This window comes from Oryzias melastigma, linkage group LG5 (assembly GCF_002922805.2).
Source record: "Oryzias melastigma strain HK-1 linkage group LG5, ASM292280v2, whole genome shotgun sequence".
Classification (NCBI taxonomy): domain Eukaryota; kingdom Metazoa; phylum Chordata; class Actinopteri; order Beloniformes; family Adrianichthyidae; genus Oryzias; species Oryzias melastigma.
In genome coordinates this window covers 35,091,823-35,116,644 of record NC_050516.1, presented here as the reverse complement: position 1 = coordinate 35,116,644, position 24,822 = coordinate 35,091,823, and the positions used below count along the sequence as shown (strand labels likewise).

Sequence of the window (24,822 nt, the reverse complement as noted above, 5' to 3'; positions counted from 1 at the left end):
GACAACAAAACTTTTGTTTAAAACCCGGCGATGATCCAAAACAGCTCAGAGGATCTAAAACAGAATTTTTTGCTGACTCTCAGAAACAAACATACGGAGTCCTGTGCTACACAGAATGTGTCAGACGCTCTCTGCCATCAGCAAAGCACCTGGAGCTGTTTTGGAGATGCCCTTATTTTCCCAACATGGTAAACCGAGAACTCCAAGTATGTTTGACTCTCTGTAAACATGTTGGTTCTAAGATTAGCAGGATCATTTTTGGGCCACCATCTGTCCAGGATTTTCCTCTATTTGTCCAACAAAGATGAAAGGAACAAAGAATGATCAGAAAGTGGCCCAAATCAGGTTTAAACTGCTTAAAAAAAATAAAAACAAGTCATTTCAGAGACTGTGCTGGAGCAGGAAACGATGTTAAAAAGCAAACCGGACTGAGTCCTTGTTTTGCTACTTTCTGGTAAGTCCATTCAGTCAAATATAGTCCTAAGAGTTTAGTTTGAGTCCAAATTCCCTTTTAGTCGTTTTATGCAAATTTTTAAAAATTCAAAAAATTCATAAAAGTTTGATTAACAATATTTTTCAATCAAATGTGATCAATATTTTGCATTGTAACCATTGCATATTCCTAAATATTTTATTCCAAAATGTGCATTTTGGGATGAAAAGAACAGAAAACAAAAAATAAGTCACTTTAAGATGGACTGTCTCCAAACAAGAAACAGTCTTTTCTTTTCTTTTTTGTAAATATTCGTTATAACTAATTTTTGAGACCAGAATGTAGAAATTATGTCTGGTAAACAAATTCCCCAGATTTGAAAGATTATTAAAGATTTTTAAATCTAATTGATTTGTAACATGTCAAACAACTAAGCAAAAAAAGTTAAATTTACTGTCAGAAATTCTGTCAAAATTTTCTTTAATTTATGTTTTTCATTTAAAGTTAGTCAAATAAAAGACTCCAAAAGTTGTTTTGTTTTGGTAAATTACACTAAAGTGGTTAAAGTTTGAACAAATGCAGTTTGAAATGATTGAAGATGATTTAGAGTTACGTGTTAAAAAGCTGAGTTTATCCTAAATGTTTTGTGTTTTTTTATTATTTTAATAAATAGATTCTACTAAAATGTTGTTTATATCTGAGAGTAAAAGGGAGAAAAAGCTGGTGGCTCACCAAAATCTTACTGTAAGGATAAAAAAAACAAATGTTACAACTGTTATATATATGTATAAACATATAGACAATCTTGCAGTTTGTTTTTTGTAATATTGAAGTTACATTTAAATACCAATAAAGCATAAATATTGATCATTTTTTAAAGATAAAGCGAGACTTTGTGGATTTCTTTGGGTTCTGGTCTGTAAGAAACTGGACCAAAAGGCTCTTTTAGTGTTTAAGGCTGCAGATTCTTGTGCTAAATCGACAGGAAAAGTTTAGTATTTCTGGGTTTCTGATTTGCGATATTTCTAACCTCAAATTTACAAAAGTTGTTTTTGTTCTGTTCACACTAGGGCTGCCACGATTGTCGACTAATCGACTATTAAAGTGGTTGATGACTAATTTAATAGAAGATTAGCTGTTACTTTATATGATATGGAGTCACAGTGTAGTAAAGTTGTGAGCGTTCAGCACCAAAAAATGCACTTTTTTTCATTATTTGAGTCAGTGAGACCAAAACTTAATCTTTTAGTGAAAAATAGTTCCTTCATGAGAGATCAGGAATAGACTTTCCATCAAACTCATTTTGACAGGTGACCCTATATACCCTTTATATATAAAATTAATATTAAATTGTTACGTCATCTTGAGGGGCGGGGCACCTGTCAAAATGAATTTCATAGATGGTGCAGGGTCAAAGGTCACCTGTCAAAACAAGTTTGATGGGAAGTATTTTCCTTATCTCTCTCATTTGATTTCATCTTGTTTTAATCCCAGAAACTAAGGAAGAACAGAGGCTACACGGTTCAAAGTTTAATAAACTATCTTCTTAATTGTCTTTATTTTTAGTTAGTTTTAAAAAAAAAAGTTGTAAAATTGTTGTAAAAAAAAATCCCAAAACTATTAAATATGTCATTTATTTAGAGCTTGTTAGAAGTTATATTTGAAGCTATTTTCTACATTATTATATAATTGATTTAAGCAAAAAAAACCATTAATATACAAGTCTAAAGGAAAATTATTCCAATAAAATTTTTATTGGGATGAATTTATGCTTATTGTGTTTCTTGAAACTGGAAAACATTTTAAAAAACAGCTTAAAATAAAGTGTTAGGAGTTGCGCTTCAAATCATTTTATATTCTGTTAAGACTAGTAAAGAAAAGACTCGTATTTTTAGACACTAGAAAACCCCACAAATTCCACAGATCAAAATGTGGATGACATCGTATGAATGTATGTTAAACATATTAAAAAATAGAGTTAATTTGGGACATTTTCTGGTCCCATATAACTGTAACAAGGTGAATGATTCCAACATATTATTTCTAATTCATCATGTATATGCACTATGTATATTAATGACTTCTTTTTGTTTTTATAAAATAATCTGATTTACAGTAGTACCCTGTCTTGTTTTGTTCTGCCCTTTTTTTCCCCTATTTTTTTTTTTTTTTTCAGGAACCCGACATATAAAATGCTGAATATGTTACATGTTTAGAGGTTATTTGATGAGTCAAAACTCAATAGAAACTTAACTTTAAAAAAAAAAACTAGTCAAGTAACCAAGTCCAAGTCTTGAGTCAAATGTATGTTACGCACATCCACAGCTCTGACAGAAATACACTTAAATCAACAACTGTTACTCTACAAGGAAAAGGTTCAGGGACAGAACGAGGAGTCGGACAGGATCGGGAAAAAAGGCGTTTAGTTCTTCTGAGGATCTAAAGGGTTAGAAGGCGAGAAGGTTTCATGGTGCAAAGGGATTGCCAGGTGTAAAAACACGCCACACTGAAGGTGACTCTATGTTGTGCACGCAACACATGGTGCAAACATAGGGACAAACCTTGGTTCTCCTGGCATCCAGCAGCTGCAGAGCATGGACAGAATGAACAGAAAAACAGATGTGGGCTGAAACAGTGTCAGAGCTCGACGCTACACAGGTGGGTGATCAGCACAGACCAGTCACATTTTACACGTACATCTTTCTTTTTTCACAGCAGACAATTTTTTAATATAACCATAATTTTCACATATATTTAACACATTATTCCATTTCAACTTCTTTTATATTTCATTTACCAAACAGAGTAAACTTTTTGGGTCTTTGAGTTGTTTTTGGGCTCATGTCTGCCATGAAAAACATCACTATAAGTTATACTTTTACCAAGAAAATCTTTCTGGAAAGAGATGAAAAAATACTAAATCAATTTATTTACAACATGTGTCAAAGTCAAGGCCCAGGGGCCGGATCCGGCCCTCCGGGTAAATATTCGGCCCTCCAGATCATTTTATTTTATTGTTATTAAAGGCCCGATGTTATCTTGCGCTCATTTCTAACATATAATTTTGACAAAAAATATTTGTATGAAGACTTAAATATTGAAAGTTATTTAAGGTTAAGTTGATTTATTCTGGAAAAATATTCCTGCCTTTTTATTATTCATAATTATGTTAAAAAGTTACAGTTTTAAAGTTTTGAAAATTGGCATTCTGCTAGCTTTTTGGCTCATTTAGGCATTTTCCAGGTTTTTAGGCTATTCTGAAGTTTAGCTATTTTTTCAGCTACATGTTAGCTGTTTTGGCTAACCTAACTTTTTTTTTTTTTTAGTCTAATGTGGCATTTAGCTAATATTTTAGCTGGCTATCAACTTCAGTGATTTCAGCTATAAGCTACAGTGTTTTTAGATATCAGCTTCAGTAATTTTAGCTATCAATTTTAGCATCTTCAGTGGCCAAATTCAGCTTACAGCATTCACACTAGTATTACGCAGGTAATGCTATGTATCTAGTTTATGTTAAAAAGTTACGGTTTTAAAATTTTTGCTTTAGAGTGTTCAATAAATGTTTATCCTGTTCAGCCCGTGACCTAAGATGTGTTTTGGATTTTGGCCTTTTCTGCGATTGAGTTTGACACCCCTGATTGTCACAAAACAGAAATACTGACAATAACATTCCTAAATTCATTTGGAACAAAAGAAGTATTACAAAAAAAAAAATAGAGATTGAAGACAATGTATCAGTTTTTTTACCTGAAAATGTAGTCAATGAGAAGCTAAAATATAGTAAATACTGAATTATGTCATTAAATTGGCAAGCAAACATTTCATTTATTTATTTTTTTTTTATTTTTGGCTCTTATGAGATATTTCTTACTAGTTACTTCAGGAGATTTAAATAAATAACATTTATTGAATTTATCAAAAAATAAAATAAAACTCAAAGGCACTGTTTTAGAAGAAAAAAAAAAGTCTCAACCAGATTGTAATTTATCCTCTTCCCACCACAAGGGGGCAGTATGTTTGTTAAGAGAACAGGCTCAATTTCCTGCATCCCATCCTGATCTTACAAATTCACTCATTGCAAGAAACTGCACAACTCTAACCTATATTCATAGAAAATACAACATATTTATTTATTTTGTCACCTAAACACAGTAAAATATTATCAAAAAAGCTTCATGATATTTTTACAAAACTATAAATGTAGCACAAAAAATTCAAAGCATTTTACTCCTTCGTGTTAAATAATAATACTTAATAATAATAATTGTAATAGTGTGGATAATATACTCTGCTGTTGCAGCATTTTAACCTAATTTTCTCTTTTTTTTAAGTCTTATTTTCTACTCTTCTTTAATTCCGCTCTGATCAATAACCGTCTTGGAATCAAACTGGAGGAGACAGTCCAATGATTCCATTTGCATAATTGCTCTGTGGTTTAAAATGACTTTCCCTCCGTGTCTTGCAGTTTCCTGCAGCAAAGCTTCAGTTCCCGTGACTCGCTCATGACTCAGCGGATGTGTTCACTCTGTTTTATGGGAAGGCCTCTGTTTCTCTTACTGCCTAGACTTAAAAAAAAGGCATTTAAATGTATCCCACTTTTCTAGAATGAAGGGGAGACGTTCAGCTGCAGTAAAGTCTTCTATGAATAAGATTGAAGCATTCAAGGGCTTCCAGCTGTCAAAAAAACCCTTTTAGTGAAGAAACAAGAAATCCTGCTGAGAGAGATAAAAAGGCAAAGAGTCCAAACCAGCCAGCATTTGAAATGCTCCAAGAGAATTTTGTGCTGATCTGCCAACAACGTTTCTATACTTGATTTAATGACAACCAATTTTGAAAAGAGAAGGAAACTTAACAAAACAAAAAAAAAAAAAAAAAACAGGTCCACTTAAGATTAAGAAGCGTGAATCAAAAATAGCAGGTGTTACCACACAGCAAATATACTATTAGTTAGAGGCTTGCAACGAGTTTTAAGTGCTCAATAATTTGTCCTAACTCTTTAACCGCCTTCTCAATCAAATGTTTGAGGACATTTCTATCCATCCACCTTTAGAACCTGCTGAACCTCTTTAAGGATCATGGAGCTGCTGGAGCCTATCCTCAGCTGTTGTTGGATGAAGGCAGGATACACCCTGAGCAGGTTGCTAGCGCCACTCAAATGCACACCTAGGAGCAATTTATAGACACCAATCAACCTATAACGCATGTTTTGGACTGTTTGAGGAAGCCTGGAGGAAACCCAAACATACAACAATGCAAACTCCACACAGAAAAGATTGAAGCAGGACCCTCTGCAGGGTGAGAGTGCTAACTGCTACACCACCACCATACAGCCCCACAACTAGATTTATAGCATTACCTGCGATAATGCAATTGTAAGAGCTGTAAGCTGAATGTGGCCACTGAAGATGGTAGAACTGATAGCTGAAAGAAACTGAAAGCCAGTCAAAATATTAGCTATGCCAAATTAGGTAAAAAGAACACTGGAAACATGTCTTAAGTTTGCCAAAATAGCTAGCATAATACTAAAATGCTAGTTAAAAGATTAGCTAAAATCCAAAAGAACTTAAAAGCAGTCTAATTTTGCCAAAAAAGCTAGCATCTTAAAATATTAGCTAAACTCCAAATTAATCTAATGAACTTAAAGTGTAATTTTGCCAAAAAAAAAAGCTAGCATAATGTTAAAATATTAGCAACACTCCAAATTAGCTTAAAGAACTTAAAGTTTGATTTCATCAGAAAGCTAACATAATGTTAAAATATTAGCTAAGCTCCAAATTAGGGATGTCCCGATCCGATCACGTGATCGGAAATCGGGGCCGATCACGTGGTTGGGGACTCGATCGGAATCGGACTCCGATAAGGATCGGATATTTAATTTATTCTCTTTATGATAAGAGCTTTATATTTAATCTTATCATTACGGATAAACTCCACTCCAAGTCTGCATGTCATGAAAAGATCACAAAATGTCATCACCAGAAAACGACAGCAGCTCAAGCAGAAGGCTAACTTGTAAACAAGCTAGCTAAAAAGCTAACTTCCGGGACCAATAACTCTTTTAAAAACGCTTTAAACTAACAGCAAGTGTCTCTATTGGTTTGTCTTAACACAAACAACAACCTTTAAAGGTATTCCAACAGAAAAAGACAGAGTTTTTGTTTCTTTTGAATGTGAAGCTCTTCATGCTGCAGACAGATGGCTACACAGCAGCTGCTAACTGCTACATGCTAGCGCCGAAATTTAACTCTTTATGACCCGAGCTGTCTTTTGATAATCCTGTTTTATTTATCTGACAGAAAAATAACAGTTAAGAAAATTAACTACTGTGGTAATAAAACCGAAAATGTGATGTCTTAAGAACTTAAAAAATAAGCACATAATCTTAAAAATAACTAAATAAAACTAATAAATTAAAACTAATAATAATATCAGCTATTCATGAACACTCATCAAATTTTATGCTAAAACAAAGTCATAATTTATTTTTAAGAATTTCAAATGAGGACAGGAATCACATTTGGTCAAAAATGTTCAATAGCTCTAAAGATGTTAAAGCTAAAGTCACTAAACTTTCTCACATGACTAATTATCACTTATGTAACAAGAAAATTGTATTTTTTTCCTAGTTTATATTTGCTGTATTTTTACTTGTTTATTAAAGCTACTTCACAGAAGTGTTTTATTTAAGTTTTTAATGATAAAATAAGGTTATTGAAATATAAATAAGGGACAACACTAATCTGTTTCTTCAATTTATTCATGTTTTAAATGTCTTATAAAAGTATCGGATCGGGACTCGGTATCGGCAGATACACAAAATCAAATGACTCGGAATCGGATCGGGCCCAAAAAAACCTGATCGGGACATCCCTACTCCAAATTAGCCAAAAAGAACACTGGAAACATGTCTTAATTATGCCAAAATAGCTAGCATAATACTAAAATACAAGCTAAAATATTTGCTAAACTCCATATTTGCCTAAAGAACTTAAAAGCAGTCTAATTTTGCCAAAAAAGCTAGCATGTTAAAATATTAGCTAAACTCCAAATTAGCCTAAAGAACTTAAAGTCCAATTTTGGCAAAAAGCTATCATAATGTTTAAATATTAGCTAAACTCCAAATTAATCTGATGAACTTAAAGTGTAATTTTGCCAAAAAAGCTAGCATAATGTTAAAATATTAGCTAAACTTCAAATTAGCCTAAACAACTTAAAGTCTAATTTTTTCCAACAAGCTAACATAATGTTAAAACATTAGCTTAACTCCAAATTAGCCTAAACAACTTAGACTAATTTTGCCAAATAAGCTAACATAATATTAAAATATAAGCTTAACTACAAATTAGCCTGAAGCACTTAAAGTCTAATTTTGCCAAAAGGCTAGCATGTTAAAATATTAGCTAAACTCCAAATTAGCCTATAGAACTTAAAGTCTAATTTTGGCAAAAAGCTATCATAATGTTTAAATATTAGCTAAACTCCGAATTAAGCTAGTGGGAGAAAGTGTTAACAAGGGGATGATGGGAAATGAGGGTAGGCTTACTCCGTGACACAACTCAGAGGCGAGTCTTTAACAAACTCCTGGCACTCTGCAGAAACTAAGTCCTAGATTACAATAGTTTTCTTTATTTTGGCTAAAAATTGCATAATCAGACCGCTTTAAAAATAGATCAAACGATGTTTGGAGTGGAACTTTAAGGATTTTAAAAGCTTCAGATTTAAATATCAAATATTTACAGAGAACATAAACAGCATTTCAACACTCGTCACACTATATATGGCTTCTTTGATTTAAGATTAAACCAAAAACTAACCAACTCAGACTTGTGATGACTAACTTTACCATCTTTCCTCATTCCTCTTAATCCAGCACCACGTCACACCTAAACTGTGAAAGATCATCTGTCTGTGGACCAAACAAGCTGTGCTGTGTAGGAGAAAATGAAATGTTCTGCGTTTTAGAGATGGACTCTTCAACCAAGAGCTGCAGCCGCCTGTTTCTCACCATATCCCAATTCTCTGTGTGTTGTGAAGCCTGACAATACACAATTACACCCACACCAACAAGGCCTGCATTTAATCTTTTCTACTCAGGAGGTGAGAGAAGCGGAGCTGTAAACGCACAGCCGTAAATACACATGCAGTCAGTTACACTGCTTGTGTTTTATCTCCTGGAATAAAATGTAAAAATTGCAGAAGACGTGTAAAAAAAGATGCACAAATGTATAAGCTGCAAGCTGATGATTAGCAGCTAACTAAAATGGTAAAATGTAGTTTTTTTTATGCGGCGCTTCACATGAGAAGATGGGCATTCCTGAGCTGCTGAGATCTCCTCGGACTGAAATCTAATCTTGGACTGTCGAGCGGAAAAAGACCCCCAACATTCCTCTGATCCATTGTGCTTTGTTGTTCTCTCATTCAGTCTTTAATCTCACAAGCCTCTCAGGAAACCCTTCTCTGCTCTTCTGTATTTCTTCTCCTCTTGAGTGATCATAAAGGGAAGAAAAGAATGGTCACCTAAACTGCATCCTTCCCTCTGGACAAAGCAGCAACTGGCAGGAGAGAGGCTACGATTCGTTTAATACTTTCCTGGAAAAGCAGCTTCAGTGGAGTCGGAGTTACAATAAATAAAAAGAAAAATCTCAAAGATACAATGTAAGGTCTTTTATAATCGGCCAGCCTTAAAAAAGAAATTATATGGGATCAAATCAGAATCATCTTAAAGTTAATGAAAAACCAAATTGGAATTTAAAAAATAAAATTTAAAAACAGTTTAAACCCAAAAGTACACAATGTAAACTTAAAGAAACATGTTATAATTTGAAAAACAAAAGGAAAATTGATAAAATGATTTAAAAAAGGAAAAAGAAACTGTAAATTTTAAGTAACACATACTTCTAATAGTAGAAATATTGAACATTTAAAAAAAATAATAAACTAAATGTAAACAAAATAAGTATTTCAAACTTGGAAAAATATTGAAAATTTGAATATATATATATATATATATATATATATATATATACATATTCAATCTTAATAGACATGTTTCTTAGATTGGTCCAACTATAATGCTAATGCTAGCTTGATGCTAACGTATAATGGGATTTTCCATAGGACGGCTAATGCTAACGCTCGGTCAACTTAAATATACATTGCTGAAAAAACGGACATATTTATATGCTCACAGGCATGAATTTTTCAAACTCTTGTAAGGAAATATTTGTAAAGTAACCATTTGAGGCCTAAAACACCGTTTTATTTATTTATTTTTTGCTCATACTTTCTTCTTCTGGAATAAGGTGTGTTGCTATAGCGCGATCGCCACCTAGTGGCCAAACTGAAACAGGACAGGAACAACAATTGTTGAGCTTCTACGTTTGAAAATCCATGCAACACTGTATGATATTAACAATCTCATTATAATCTTACTAATACATTCTTTATGTGAACTGTATCAGATTAATATAATTATTTTCAAAACACATTTTTAGATTATTAATACATTTTTAAATGTGCAAACAGTGTGAACTCAAAATTGAATTGAATTTAGTGGATTGAAAGAATTTGAAAAAAATCTGAATCAAATAAGAAAATGTTGGTACTCTCTCTCTATATATATATCTATATATATCAGTGGCGGGCCGTCAGGGCCTGCAAGGCCTTCTCTGCTGGCCTAAAAATATCTGAATCACAGACTGATATTAATTATTATTTATTTCCGTGAATACGTATTCTATAATTCCAAATGCTCTGTCTTCGTCCTTTCATTGCTGTCTCCCTGGCTGCGCTGCTTCCAGACGTGTATTTTCCTATTTAAGCATTAACCAATCACATTGCAGCACCATTTGTTGCTAGGGTCAAAGAAATCTGCCTGAAGGCCTTCACAATCAGTTTTGCGGGCCCTGTAGCATAAAATAATGGTCCACCAAACTGTTGCTTCAACCAATCAGATCTGGAGGAGACCACGTGATAGGCCAGCTAGCAGGCCCACGGAAACGTCAGGATTTTCACGCGCTGTGATTGGATAATCGGAGAGTGTACTAGGAAGACCTGATAAACTGAATCTGTAGCGACCTGCACAGGCAAATATATCGAATTTAATAGCTGGTTTGTCAATCCACAATGGCTGAAGGAGGAGAAGAAATGGATTTGGTTGCAGACTTACTGTCAAAGCCGTTTTCAAGACGGACTTTTCAAGAAAAGCTGGACATTGTTAAGCGGGGTCGGGCAACTCCGAAGCTAGCAAGCCCCGTGTCCACTGCTTCTGTTGAACGGACATTCTCAGCCCCGAAGCGAATTAAAACTTATGCCAGAAATACGTCAGGGCAGGCTCAACTTTCAGCATTAGCTTCCATGGCGATAGAAAAGGACTTCTTGATGGAACTAAAACGCACGGATAATCTGCACGACAGAGTGATTGAAATCTTCTTGAGGAAAGAAAGGATGGATTTTGTGTACAAATAATCTGGATTTTTGGTGAGTAAAATTTTGCTATATTTTTATGTAAAGCACTTTGAATTGTCTCTGTACATGAAATGTGCTATACAAATAAACTTGCCTTGCCTTGCCTTGCCTATATACCTAAATATTATTGCAATTTTATCAGGTTATTTTTTTAATGCTTTTTTTATGTGTGTCGCAGTTGTACCTGCAGTAGAAGTTTTATAGCCATAAAATAGTTAATGAGGGTTGGGTTGATTCAGATGGAGCACTACTGAAGGACTAGGTGTGAAATGCTCGGCCCGCCACTGATATATATATATATATATATATATATATATATATGAACAATAAATGTGCAATTTTGGAGAAAAAAAACTTAACCTGGAAAAAAGCATTGATACAATGTATTTATTTATTTATTTTAATATGGAAACAACAACCACCATGTCACCATAACTTATATGATGACCATTATGTGCCTGTAGCTAAGCCCCGCCCCCAAGTAAAATTAAGTTCAAAAACAGAAAATCTCATTTTGAATTGAAACTGTAAAATGAGGTCTGAAAGCTATAGGGATAGAAAAAAAGCAATAATTGAAAATACAAAACAGCAACTGTTACAACTAAAAATATTTTTAGTAACTTTAATGCTTATAGCTTTTTTTTATTCAAGATTCACATTTTTAATTTGTCATTATCTTTATGTATGTAAAATATATATTTTGTATTTTCATTTTTTTCTTCTTATTTTTTTCTAATTTACAATCTGGTTTTTCTTTCACTTGAACCTGATCCTGATTTAACCCAATAAATTAACCTGCAAAGCAGCACACCCACCAAACTACAAGGTGCACAGACAAACACAGACCCCAAAGCCTGAGCGCTAAAAATAAGACCAAACTCCACATGCATCCATGAGGTGTCACATATGTGCGTTCATGGAATGGTGTGTGAGATGGGCTCTGCCTCCATTTTTTGCAGGAAGTGTTGATCGTTGCTGACTGTATGGCTGAGCAGCAGCCATGACTCAGTCAGATATGGTATGCTCTAGCTCACACAGCCGCCTCCAGCAGCTCTTGTCCGGTTTCAGAAAAACAAAAGTTCGGATGAATTCAAGTAAAAAACATCAGAGCCTGAGGTAGTTTCATGTTTCAATAAAACCCATGAAACAGTTCTGGGCGAATCGTTACCCCACAGCCATGGACCTCACTTGTCTTGAGTAAAGCTCTGCAGGCAGTAGCTGGTATTTGCCACCACTAAAAAGCTGCAGTACATCACAAAGGAAGCAACACCTGAATGATTTTTCTAACTAAATTAAGTAATCACTTCATGTTTTTGAAAATTATTTATCATCAATGATGTGACGTTGGGCCTGAAATTACTCCATTATTAATGAAGCTGCTGCAAGGCCAGTGGGTGCAACCAAACCATCCCACTGTAAAAAAGCACTTACATAAGGATGCCTCACAGGCCCGATATCAAGGAGGAAAAGCCCAATTATAGTAACAAGGCACATCTGCCTTTTATTAGCTGACACACTTCACTAACGAATCAATCCCACCGGGAGGGATATAATTATCACTCAATGAAGCGGCCGACCAAACACCGGACAAGGCCGCGGATAAACAGACTGCCTTTTTTAAAGAGTACACAGCCATGGAAAACCCAAGTGTACGACTTTCATTTTCTATTGGAAGCATTTAGTTCCAACAAAGCATGAAGCCAAGACGCACAAAAAAAAAAATCTACACGGGTTTCTGAGAACAATTTAAAAATACACTGAAAATTACCTTGACTGTGTCTGTGGTTTTAGCTTGAGGCACACACCAAACTCAGCTTTTATATATTTTAGATCAGGGGTGTCAAACTCAATCGCACAAGGGGCCAAAATCCAAAACACACAAGGGCCGAAGAAGATAGATACTGTAAAACGACATTTTAAAAACGTTAATGCTAGAGTGAATGCTGTAAGCTGAATTTGGCCGCTGTAGTGCTGATAGCTGACAAAACTGAAATTGATAGTTGAAAACACTGAAGTTATTAGCTGACAACGCTGAAGCTGATAGCTAGCTAAAATATTAGCTAAAAGGCAAATAAAAGCAAAAAAAAAAAAAATTTAGGTTAGCCAAGATTGCTGAAAAAATGGCTAAACTTTTAAACATTCTAAAAAACGGAAAAAATAAATTACCCAAAACAGCTAGCATGTAGCTGAAATGTTAGCTGAATTTCAAAATAACCTAAAAAAACGGCTAAATTAGGCAGAACAGCTAGCATGTAGCCAATTAATTTATCTTAAGTCCAAAACAGCCTGAAAAAAAAACAAAAATAAGCCAAAAAAGCTAGCCTTTAGCGGAAACATTAGCTAAACTCCAAAATACCGTAAAAATAACTTAGTAATCTTAGTCTATAAAGCTAGCAGAATGCCCATTTTTAAAACTTTAAAAGCGTAACTTTTTTAACATCCTTATGAATAATAAAAAGGCAGGAATATGATTCCAGAATAAATCAATTTAAACCTTAGATAACTTTTCAATATTTTACTCTCCAAAAACATATTTGTTGTCAAAATAAGCACAAAATAACATTGTGCCATTAATAACAATAAAATAAAATGATCTAAAGAGCTGGATAGAATTACCCCGAGGGCCAGACCTCGGGTCTTGACTTTGACGCGTGTCTTAGATAAAGACATGAAATGATCAAAGAAAGTGAGGTAGATTTATGTGAAAAATCAGTTGGTTTAACAATTCTCCCCCTTCAGCAACCATCTGTTTAAAGCACAGCGAAACATTTGAAAACACTTTCAGCGCAGGAAGACAGGTGCCCAGCCATGAACCTGCTAATAGCATCCTGCAACGACCTTGAAGGGTGGAGCGACGGCGTCTGCCTGTTTAAGTAATGAGCACTCTGCTGGCTGATCTGTCGGAGTATACCACTCCGGAGCACAATGACAGGAACACCGGGGGACCGGCAGGGCTGCCACAAGCAGCTGGCCAAACTCTGCCTCTTCTATTTCTCAAGTATTATGACCCAACCTGGATTATAAAAGACTAGGAGTGTGACGGTTAATCGATTAATCGATTTATATTTCTATCTAGAGACATTTTGTTTTTGGTGTTTTTGTTACACATTTTTCTTAATTTACTTTTATGTTATGCCCCAGAGCAGGAGTGTCAAACTCAATTGCACATTGGGTCAAAATCCAAAACACACCTTAGGTGACAAACAGGATAAACATTTATTGAACACTCTAAAACTACATTTTTTAAACTTTAAAACCATACATTTTTAACATGATTATGAACTATATGTATAGCATTACCTGCAATTATGCTATGGTGAAAGCTGTGAGCTGAATGTGGCCACTGAAGATTCTGAAATTGATTGCAAAAACGCTGAAGTAACTAGCTGAAAATGCTAAAACTAATAGCCAGCTAAAATATTAGGTAAATGAGAAATTGACCTAAAAAAATGAAAAAAAAAGACTAAATTTGCCAAACTAACTAGCATGTGAATATTAGCTTAACTCCAAAACAGCAAAAAAAACAAACAAACAAAAAAAAAGGCTTTAATTAGCCAAAACAGCTTGCATCTAGCTGTTTTGGCTAAACTACAAAAAAGCCTAAACAATCTTAGTAGGTGCCAAAATAGACCAAAAAGCTAGCAGAATGCCAATTTTTAAAACTTTAAAACAGTATTTTTTTTAACATACTTCTAAATAATAAAACAGCAGGAATATTATTCCAGAATAAATCAATTTAAACCTTAGAAATAACTTTCAATATTTTAGGTCAGGAGCAGAAAAAAACCTGCGACCGCGACTGAAATGGGCGTGCCACAAGCTCCCAGCTAGCTATAATTCTGATGCAGACAAATAGCTCCATTAACATCTTCATTTTTCCTCGTTTGATCTGTCATTTAGCTCAAAACTGAATAGCGGCATAGCTCTGATATTGCTCGCCATTTTTTTTCTTTTTTTTTTTGCAACGCTAATGTTAACGTCGGTTTGTGAGATGCTACAAGCTAGCAGGAGAGAGCGTAAACAAAGGGTGGATTGGAAATTAGCGGAGGTTAACTTCTGCACTAACAGGGGAACTTTTGATGAGAAAATATGTCTTAAATAACAACACAAGTTCATTGATTTTGACTAAAAACGGAATAATGCTAATTAAAAGCGCACAGAATTATTTATTTCAGGGGTGGGGAAAATATGATGGGGCTGTATGTGGCCAGTTTAACTGTTTAATTTAGCCCGACAAAACTAGAATAAATTATACTGATAATCCTAATCATTGTGTCTTATTATTCCAAGTGTCTCTCCATAGATGGTGTAAAATAGAAACACTGACCTCTAAGTTCAGAAAGTTATTGTGTATTCATGTTTTTTTTTTTTTTAAGAATAGTTGTTTTTCTGAAGTTCAGTGTGACTTCTAAAGTCGGAAAGACATTTTTCTGATTATTCCAACGGCACATGAACGCAACATTTCTTGAAGTTTGTGTTTTGCTCTGAGGAACATTATCCTATTGGTGCAGTTGGCACTAAAATGAGAAAAAGTAAGTTTTGGAAAAAAAAATCAAATCTCCAAAATGTTAAAAAAAATATTACATTTTAAAATAAAAATTAGCATGTGTTTATCCAAATTCTAAGTTAATTCTTCGTATTATTAGGTGAATTACTGAACACCCCACACATTTGCTCCTGTTCTGGCTCTTCTGTTAAATTTTAGAACCCTTTGTGTCCATTAATCAAAAAGTTAGCCCACTCCGGATTTAGTTAGTCAAATATAGTTGGAGTGGAACTTTAAAGGGTAACCAAACCTTAAATCAACTTGTTAACCTCTATAAATGGGCTATAGAAGTGCTCACTATTGGTTCTTGACAGATTTTTGACTAATTAAAATATTTATAAAAATTAATGGTAATCTAAAATCGTCTGTATGTTGCCCCCTACAGGTTGAAAAAAGTATTACAGCTGAATTTTGTGAGTCCCACGTCATTTGTGGGTGGAGTCAGCCTCCAACTGTCCTGTTTGGTTTTCCTTTTAAGGACAATATTTCCTGATCATACAGTAAGTTCAGGTTGGAATGTTTTTTTATGAAAAACAAACTTTAGAGAAACAGATGAGGATCAGAGGAACGGAGGTAGGAAAATGATCCGAGTCAGAGGAAATCAAAGTGAGCGGGGGGGCGATGGAGGCAAACAGAGGCAGACAGGCAGAGAGTGTTTAAGTGTCCTTGACATTTGTCTCTGGGCCTCGTGCCTGCTCTTGTCAGTAAGTGATTTATCTGGGCCACGACTGCACCCCCCCACACACTGAGGTAAGCAGAAAAACCTATTTGACATTTCTCCCTCTGGGACCAATCTGCTGAACCCGAGAAAGTAAACTAAAATCAGGCAATGCTGCAACCAAACTGTGTTCAGCTCAACACACCTGTTGTCACCTCGGATTTATGCTTATTTTAGCCAATAACTCCCAATAGAAACAAGTTTTATTGTATTTGGTGTAACAGAAAACTCTTTCCAGAAATCTTTTTATAAAACGATTGCATTAAAATGCAGATTTGTTGGGCTACGGCAGGATGGAGATAGATGAAATCATTCAAAGAAGATGAACAAACAGACGAGCAGCAACAGAAAGCAGCAGTGAGAAGGTCATGACAGCTCAGGTAAATGTTCTCACCTGGTTCTCCTCATGAGTGACCCTCATCTGTTCTTTCAGGATGGACGTGCGAGCAGCTTCCTCTTTCCTCATGATCCGTTCTTTCTTCAGCTCCGGACTCCAGAAACTCTTGATGCTGTTCGTGGAGGATCCCAACTTACTGTCCTTTAAGTCAAGCTCTCGCCGCAGCATCTCATTCTCCCTCTGCATCTCCCTGAACTGGGCCTGCATCTCCAGCAGCTCCCCCCCACTTCCCCGCACCGCCTGCCTGAGCAGGGCAGAGGGCACCCCCTGGTGGTGATGGGGGTGCAGCATGGAGATAGAGCCCAGGTCACTGTGAGACAGCAGGTCAGCATGAGGCAGCCCCACCGAAGCGATGTTGGGACTGCTGCCCATGGCTGTGACTCGACCCCCGTACATGGCTCGGTTGGTGGCCCGACCCAGAGTCATAGTGCCTCTTGGGTAGGTGGCAGTGGAGCCCACACCTTCATGGTCGCTCAGGTACATGGGCCCTGAAGTAGCATAGGCAGCATTGAGGGACTGGATGTTCTCCATGGAGAGCGTCTTTCCCCCCGCACCACCCCCGCTCCCACTGTGTGCCCTTCGATGGCCAAGCCTGGGGGACCGTGGCAGGCGCGGGGACCGTACGGGGCTGCTCTCTACATGGCCAACAGCTCTGGAACTGCTGTACATGTCCTGTGATTCAGCGGTGCGGCCGCCAAAGAGTCCTTAGGAGGGGCGTGTCCGAATGAGACTGCTCCGCCTCTCTGAACCACTTACTCCATGTTTGAAGGGGCGGGGCACATCAAAGTCAGATCTGGAGAAACAGAGCAGCATCGGTGAGATTAACAACTTTCTGCAATGTTTAAGATAATCCATCATATTTCAGCTATACACAGCAAACCAAACAAATGAAACTGTTCGACAAGACCCACTACAATAAAAATCGTGTTTTTCTAGCACTTTCCTAAAAATGGAGGACATATATAAAATAATTTAATGTTAAAATTCTTGTATTTCTGAGTCGCAGTCTGAAAAAGCTCGGATTTGTGACGCAGCACCTTCAATTCGGATACATCCACTTGGAGACAAATAGATCCATCCAGTGTAAAGAAAGGGTTGATGGAAAATTAGCAGAAACTAAATTCTTACAGTCCCGCCCACAATCCAGAGGTGAGTTTCTGTCAGGAAGCGTTGGTGGTAAACCCAAAATGCAGGGGACCAGGCTTGATGACAGGAACATAAAACATTTAATAAATCAACCAAAACATGACAAAAACCAATAGAGAAATAAAAATGGTTAGAACAGATGACATAACATAACTGACAAAAACCAACCAAAGTCCACAATCCTCACAGTACCCCTCCCCAAAAGGGCAGATCACAGATGCCCCAAAACAAAACACTTGGCAGGAGTGAACATGAAGGAACAAAAACAAGTCAAGAAAATATTCATGGTTCCTGCAGCCAGATGGATGTATCAGAACCCTCCTCAGGAAGAGGCATGAAGAGGAGCAGTCCCGACGACTCTCCCTAGGGACAGGGAACTTGAAGAGGAGGAGCCCCAGTGATCCTCCTCCGGAATTGGGAAACAGCCAAGGAGGATGAGCGGTGACCATGCTCAAGGACAGGGAACATGAAACGTGGTCCCGGGGACCCTCCTCAGGAACAGGGACATGATGAGGAGTAGCCCTGGTGACCCTCCTCTGGAATGGGAAAAGGCCAAGGAGGATGAGCCGGGACCCTCCTCAGGAACAGGGAACACGGATCGTGGCCCCGGCGACCCTCCTCAGGAACAGGGACATGATGACGAGTAGCCCTGGTGACCCTCCTCAGGAACAGGGAACACGGATCGTGGCCCCGGCGACCCTCCTCAGGAACAGGCACATAATGAGGAGGAGCCCAGGTGACCCTCCTCAGGAATGAAAAATGGCCAAGGAGGATGAGCGGGGACCCTCCTCGGGGACAGGGAACACAGATCGTGGCCCCGGCGACCCTCCTCAGGAACAGGCACATGATAAGGAGGAGCCCCGGCAATCCCCACAGGAATGGGACAGGGAACTTGAAGGGGAGGAGCCCCAGTGATCCTCCTCCGGAATTGGGAAACGGCCAAGGAGGATGAGCGGCCACCATGCTCAGGGACAGGGAACATGAAACGTGGTCCCGGGGACCCTCCTCCGGAATGAGAAATGGCCAAGGAGGATGAGCCGGGACCCTCCTCGGGGACAGGGAACACAGATCGTGGCCCCGGCGACCCTCCTCAGGAACAGGCACATGATAAGGAGGAGCCCCGGAAATCCCCACAGGAATGGGACAGGGAACTTGAAGGGGAGGAGCCCCAGTGATCCTCCTCCGGAATTGGGAAACGGCCAAGGAGGATGAGCGGCCACCATGCTCAGGGACAGGGAACATGAAACGTGGTCCCGGGGACCCTCCTCCGGAATGAAAATGGCCAAGGAGGATGAGCGGGGACCCTCCTCGAGGACAGGGAACACAGATCGTGGCCCCAGTGACCCTCCACAGGAACAGGCACATGATGATGAGGAGCCCTGGTGACCCTCTGCAGGAATTGGAACCTGGAAGGATGGCCCTGGCAATCCCCGTCACAAACAGATTGTATGGACATGGCATGGACATCTGTTGGGCTGCAGGAACCCAAACTGTGAGGATTGTGGATGTTTTGGGCATCTGGGGTCTGCCCTTTTGGGGAGGGGTACTGTGAGGATTGTAGACTTTAGATTGGTTTTTGTCAGTTGTGTTATGAGTTTTGGTCATGTTCTGTTATGGATTGTCCCTTATTCACATTAGTTTCTGGTTTGTCACGATCCACAGCTATCTTCATTTCAGTTAATTACTCTACTAGTCTAGTTAAATGTCTGGTTTTCAGTTATTCCTCTTTAGGTCATCTGCTCTGTTCGGTCACCATTTTTGCTTCTCCAATAGTTTTTGTCATAATTTGGTTAATTTATTAAATGTTTTATGCTCCTGTCACCATGTCTCCTGCGTTTGGGTCACTTCATTAAATTTCTGACGAACTCCAGCCGCGCTGCAGAAAATACGTCTTTATAAAACATTGTAGGCTTTCTGGTTTGGCGAAAAACGGCTTAATTCAAATTAAAAGACAACTGGGAACAATTATACAATAGATACAAATATAGTTGGAGTGAGACTTTAAGGATTTACTAAACCCTTGACATCTGAATTTACTTCCAGCTATGAAAAAAAATATATTTTTGCTTTCAAATGGATGCTAAATTTGTGCATCAAAAGGCGTCAAGAGGTTAAGCTCCCATTTCAATTGATAAAAAGGAATTTCCCTGCTGCCCCGCTGGCCTGTTCTTATCTACAGTGAATCCCAATAAAGCTTAAGTTACAGGAAAGAGACACATTTACAACCCTGCAGTGTATTCTGTAGCAGATCTGGCTGGGAACGCTTCTCTTCCTGACAAAGCATAATCATAGAAAGACCACAAAGTGCCTAAAATAATTAGAAACCATTTATGTAAGCAATAAATAGTTTGAGTTTTAAACAAGGCTGTACCACTTTTCATAATTTTTGATAACTATCTTTTTTTTTGTTAACGCTGTGGTTCTCAGTTTTAAAAATATCCCCCACCCTGCTGGGCAACAGGGGCTAAAATAGAAAATCTAGTAATAAAATCTTAATGGTGCAATAATGGGCCTAAATGAATTCAAAGATATATTACACTTCATGATTTATTTATATCCCGTGTCATTAAGAGAGCGTGGCGGATATTTTTAGTTAAAACAGAAAGGATTTTTTAGATAATAAGGTAAAGACACTAAATGTCACGTAGGATTCAATAAGAATTAAAAAATAAAAAATAAAAAAAAAAATAACAGATTCTGTCATCTTTTCCTGGTGACTCTTGCTCTTCCGATTTGGTTTCCATGGTGATTCGATCTGATACGTCACCTCAGTCGCCTGACAAAATGATAGAGTTGACAAAGGGTCGGTAAAATAAAATAAAATAAAAACAATGTGACTGGTGGCTGCCCTGAGGGATGTAAACCTAATTCAAGCCCCCCAAAAATGGGTGGATTTTAGCAACTTTCAGTCATGGTATGAGAGTGAACACCTGAGGCGGAGGACAGCGTCTGAAGAAACAGACGTCTAAAAATGGCATCTTGAGGCTCAAATATTAAAGAGCAGAAGATATGCCCTCACGGTCAGTGGAAAACTACCCTAATTCTACTTAAAGACCTGCAAAATCTTAACTACTGCTGGGAAATATTTTGTCATCTTCTTTCAAGTGCTGTGTGATGACCTGTGGGTGTATTTTTTTAGCTTTTAGCTGAGGGCCGTGCAGACCAAATACCATAATCTTCAACTAAATCCGCTCTTCTCACTGTACGCTCTGATGAGCCTCAGAAACGTTTGATTTTTGAGGACACTCTTGGTCTTGATAAATCAAGTCAGTGTTGGGCTACATAGCCGGCGATGCATGTTTGAGTCAGTGTTTGTCAGCTTTTGCCCATGTCACCACCGCAGAAACTGACTCAGTCAGGGACGCTCGTGTATTTTTGTTCTCAAAGTTGTCTTTTCCGACAGCAAAAAACCATATGACGTGCAACAAAGCTGTATTTTCTGGGCTATTCTTGTCCTGTAGGGAATTTTACCAGAAGAAGGAAAGAAATGAAGCGGAGCTGCACCGAGCGGCATTCCCAGTCATCTGGAACAGGGCTGCTCCTACTTGTGATCTACTACCCTGCTGGCTTCCCTGCTATGAATGCCCTACTTAGTGCCGATCATCTAATTTAAGGGGGGGGGGGGGTTCAGTCAATCACAAACTGGAATCTGATGATCCAGCTAAACAACGTCATGCTAGGCAGGAAGAGCTAGTTGGATCTTGAAAATTAGCCATGTAAGGCTTGAGCACTTCAGTTTAGTGATGTTTTCATGTTGATTATCATCATTTCCATTATATTAGGTTTTGATGTCTGAATATTTTATGGATTTATAGCAATTTTAATTCATATTTTTACTTTTTTAACCAATCGATTTTGATTGTTTTTAGTTTTTTTTTCTTTTATTTGTTTTTGTGTTTGTGTGGTGGTTGCAAGCAGCTGGCCGCTTTTAAATTTCCTTTGGGAATAATAAATCATCTATTCTGTTCTATTCTATTTGTTGAGATGTTTTATCTATTGTTTTATTTATCACCTTAACAATTCAAAAAACAAAATTATTTCAACTCTCACCAACTTTTAAATATCTGTCCCCATTTTGGAGGTTTTTCATATGGTTGCCTCTTTTAAACTTTTAAGTTTTTAAGTTTTTATTTTTATTTTTAATAAGTCTAATTGTTTTTTAGTTTTTTAAGTCAGCGATACTTGGCAATTTTATGATTTTTTTTAATTGTTTTTTATACTTGTATTATAATGAGTTTTTTTTATTGATTTATATTTTTAAGTCTTTTATCTATTGTGTCTCTTGTGGCAAATGAACTTTGAGTCAGTAATAAAGTATATATATTCTATTCTATTTCCATTAGTTGTCCTACATAGTCATAGTAGATAGTAGTCCTACACAGACTATAGGTTCTGTCTGAATTCCCACACTAATCCGTCTCTACTAAAAAACTTCATAGTGCAGGATTATGATTTTAAAAGCAATTTGGACACTATTTGATCACTACTTCTCTTTCGTTCTTCTAAATGACATCAACAATTTCACGAAGTGGAAATCAAATCAAAACAAAAATTTCATGATGTCTTATTGTGACTCCACTGTGTTCTGATGGTGAAAATGTGGACGGTTTATTAGAAAATTACATTTAAACACGTTTTTTTTTTTTTTTTAATTGTTCAACAGAAATGCATTATGGTCTACATTTGGTAATATTATGAGCAGAAATGACTACTCTGGTAAAATAACACAAATCGTGATTGTGGATTAAGGGTTCAAGTTTCTACCATCAAACAATATCTCCATCAAATTGGGTTCTACACCACCAGATCCTGACAATACGTGACTATTGACAGTACAGGAAGTACCTCAAAATCCTCAATTGAGAAATAGACAGTTATTACTTTGTCATTTTATTTGTCAGAATAATTATTCTTGCTCTAATACCTTCTTCTTAACATCTTTCTAATCCAATTTAAAAAATATATATATTTTTTACTTTATCACAAGTTAATCAAGTTATAAACTGACCAATCAGATCCCTCAGTTAGAGCAGGTGCCCACTGGCCCCACCTTAAACATTTGATTGACAGATTCTCCCGAGCTGCTCTCAGTGGGAGGGGCGTGGACTTTGAATAAGCTCATTCACGATTGGTGAGAGTAGTTTCTCTAAAAGCAGGACTCGGACCGACTCGAGCCAATCACTGTCGACGGGTTTCAAAATGGCGGCAGACAATCAGGAAACCACGGTGACGGCTTTGGCATGATTTTGTTTTGTCCAGTGAAGTAATATATGTTTATGAATTTTCTATGAATTGATACAAGAAAAAAACTCTAATTTGATCTATAAATTGAGAAAAATAAATAACTGAGTTTTAACCAATATCTTTCAAGTTATAATCCCATTTTGCTGTGCTTAAATGTCATATTTCCAACCTATTCCCAATGTAAGGTCACTTTTAAAATAAAAAAACAATTATACCCTGAAAAGATTTTCAAAACTGAACATTAATAATTGTCTTGTTTATCATAAAATAGTTTCTTCAAGTTGTTGGAAATTCTGTTGTTTCATATAAAGTTTCCTTTAAGCTCTCCTGACAATAAAAAACAAACAACAACATAACAGAACAGATATTAAATCTGCATCAAGCAGAGCAGAGAAAGGGAAGCGCCAGAAATACAATAAGACAAAATCCTATTTTTAGATTAAATTTGAACAGAGAGGAGGATAAGTGCGAGATTTTACTTCATTTCTGTTCAATTGCAAACATTTTAATAGCAGACGTGTTTGTGTTTCAGATCCATCCTTTTTTTGCAATGACATTTACCATAAAAATGGAATAAAAAATAGTCAAATTGCAAATGTGTTCACCCCATTCTCCACCAATGACTGTTTTCCAAAATGACATTTAAGAGCGGACAGGCCTGGTGTTAATGTGGCTTAAATCAAACTGGTGAGGAGTCCTAATGATCTTAAGCAGTGTCCTTCTGAGGTCACGCTGATGGCGGAGAACACAGGACAGGAACAGCCAGTGAGGGCTGACAATAGTGGCTGTGCAGCCATGAAGCGAGCAACACATGCATCCTCCTCATCAGGTATTCTACTACAGAGCCTGACGCCTCCGAGCTCCCACAGGCTGCACACATCGCTTGATTGGATCAGATCAAATTGGTCCGATCACCAATAAAATGGAACAAAATGATCCTCCTGCTTTCAAACAGAAATATGTCATTTTGGATTTATTTATTTAAGGATAAAAATATGTTTTTACTACCTTCATGTTCTAATTGGATGTGAAGGGGGGTAAAAAGGAACAATTGACAGCTCTCTGGGCCTACACCTCCGACGGCTCCAGCGTGGTGCGCGTCCGGCAAAACGACTCCAAGCCGCGCAGAGGGAGCATTTGGAAGCCTTTATTTTGAAACACGCTGTTGTAGGGAGCCAACATGGCTTTAAACGCATCTTCTTTGATTTTAAGTGGGCACTAACCGGCTGTCTCAAAGCAATCAGCGACCATGAAACGGTTTTTTTACGCACGTAGACCGTGCCATGTCGCTCCAACACGAGGCGCAAAAAGGACCAATGGTTTCATTTTCAAATGACAAGCAGGGAGAACGCAAGCAAAGAAGTACCTCTATCGATGTCAATTCCTCTTCTTCGCTGCTCTAGACGGTATCTTGTCGCCTCCATTCCCCCAGCAGCTTCTCCCAGCATCCTGCGCTGTCATTGGGCAGCGGGCGCGCTCTCTCTCCTCCTCCACACGCCAGGGAGCAGCATCATCACCACTACTGCAAGTGGCAGCTGGCAGGAGGGGATGGGCGGAGCGCACGCGGCCTGCACCCACTCTCACACCATGTTGGTGCTGAATGGCTTTAATTGGTCACGTTGAGAGACGTTGGAGCCATTTCTGGACATTATAATCGTGCGTGTCATGTCGTCCAGCATGACCACACTCTGTACCAATCATGAAAGTCGCACTCAATCATCTTTTAATCCACTGGAAAATCGTTCCCAGTGATCTTTTAATTATGACTGTGGTGTTTTTGGCTAAAATAAAAAGGCGGTGTCGTTGTCTAGGATATAACCAATGTACTAACTGCCCCCCTACTCACTATATAGTGCGTTCACCATTTTCTA

At 37.5% G+C, this 24,822-nt stretch overlaps 1 protein-coding gene across 1 annotated transcript in view; it reads right to left on the bottom strand.

The window, feature by feature from the left end:
- The window catches only part of erc2 (ELKS/RAB6-interacting/CAST family member 2), a gene marked incomplete in the record, with an annotated part of 60,840 nt that extends 36,374 nt beyond the window's left edge, over positions 1 to 24,466 (bottom strand). The window contains 3 exon segments of the mRNA XM_024270704.2: positions 2,995 to 3,018; positions 16,559 to 17,354; positions 24,318 to 24,466. Coding sequence (XP_024126472.1) covers positions 2,995 to 3,018; positions 16,559 to 17,230 — 696 coding nt within the window.
- Positions 24,467 to 24,822: the final 356 nt, after the last annotated feature.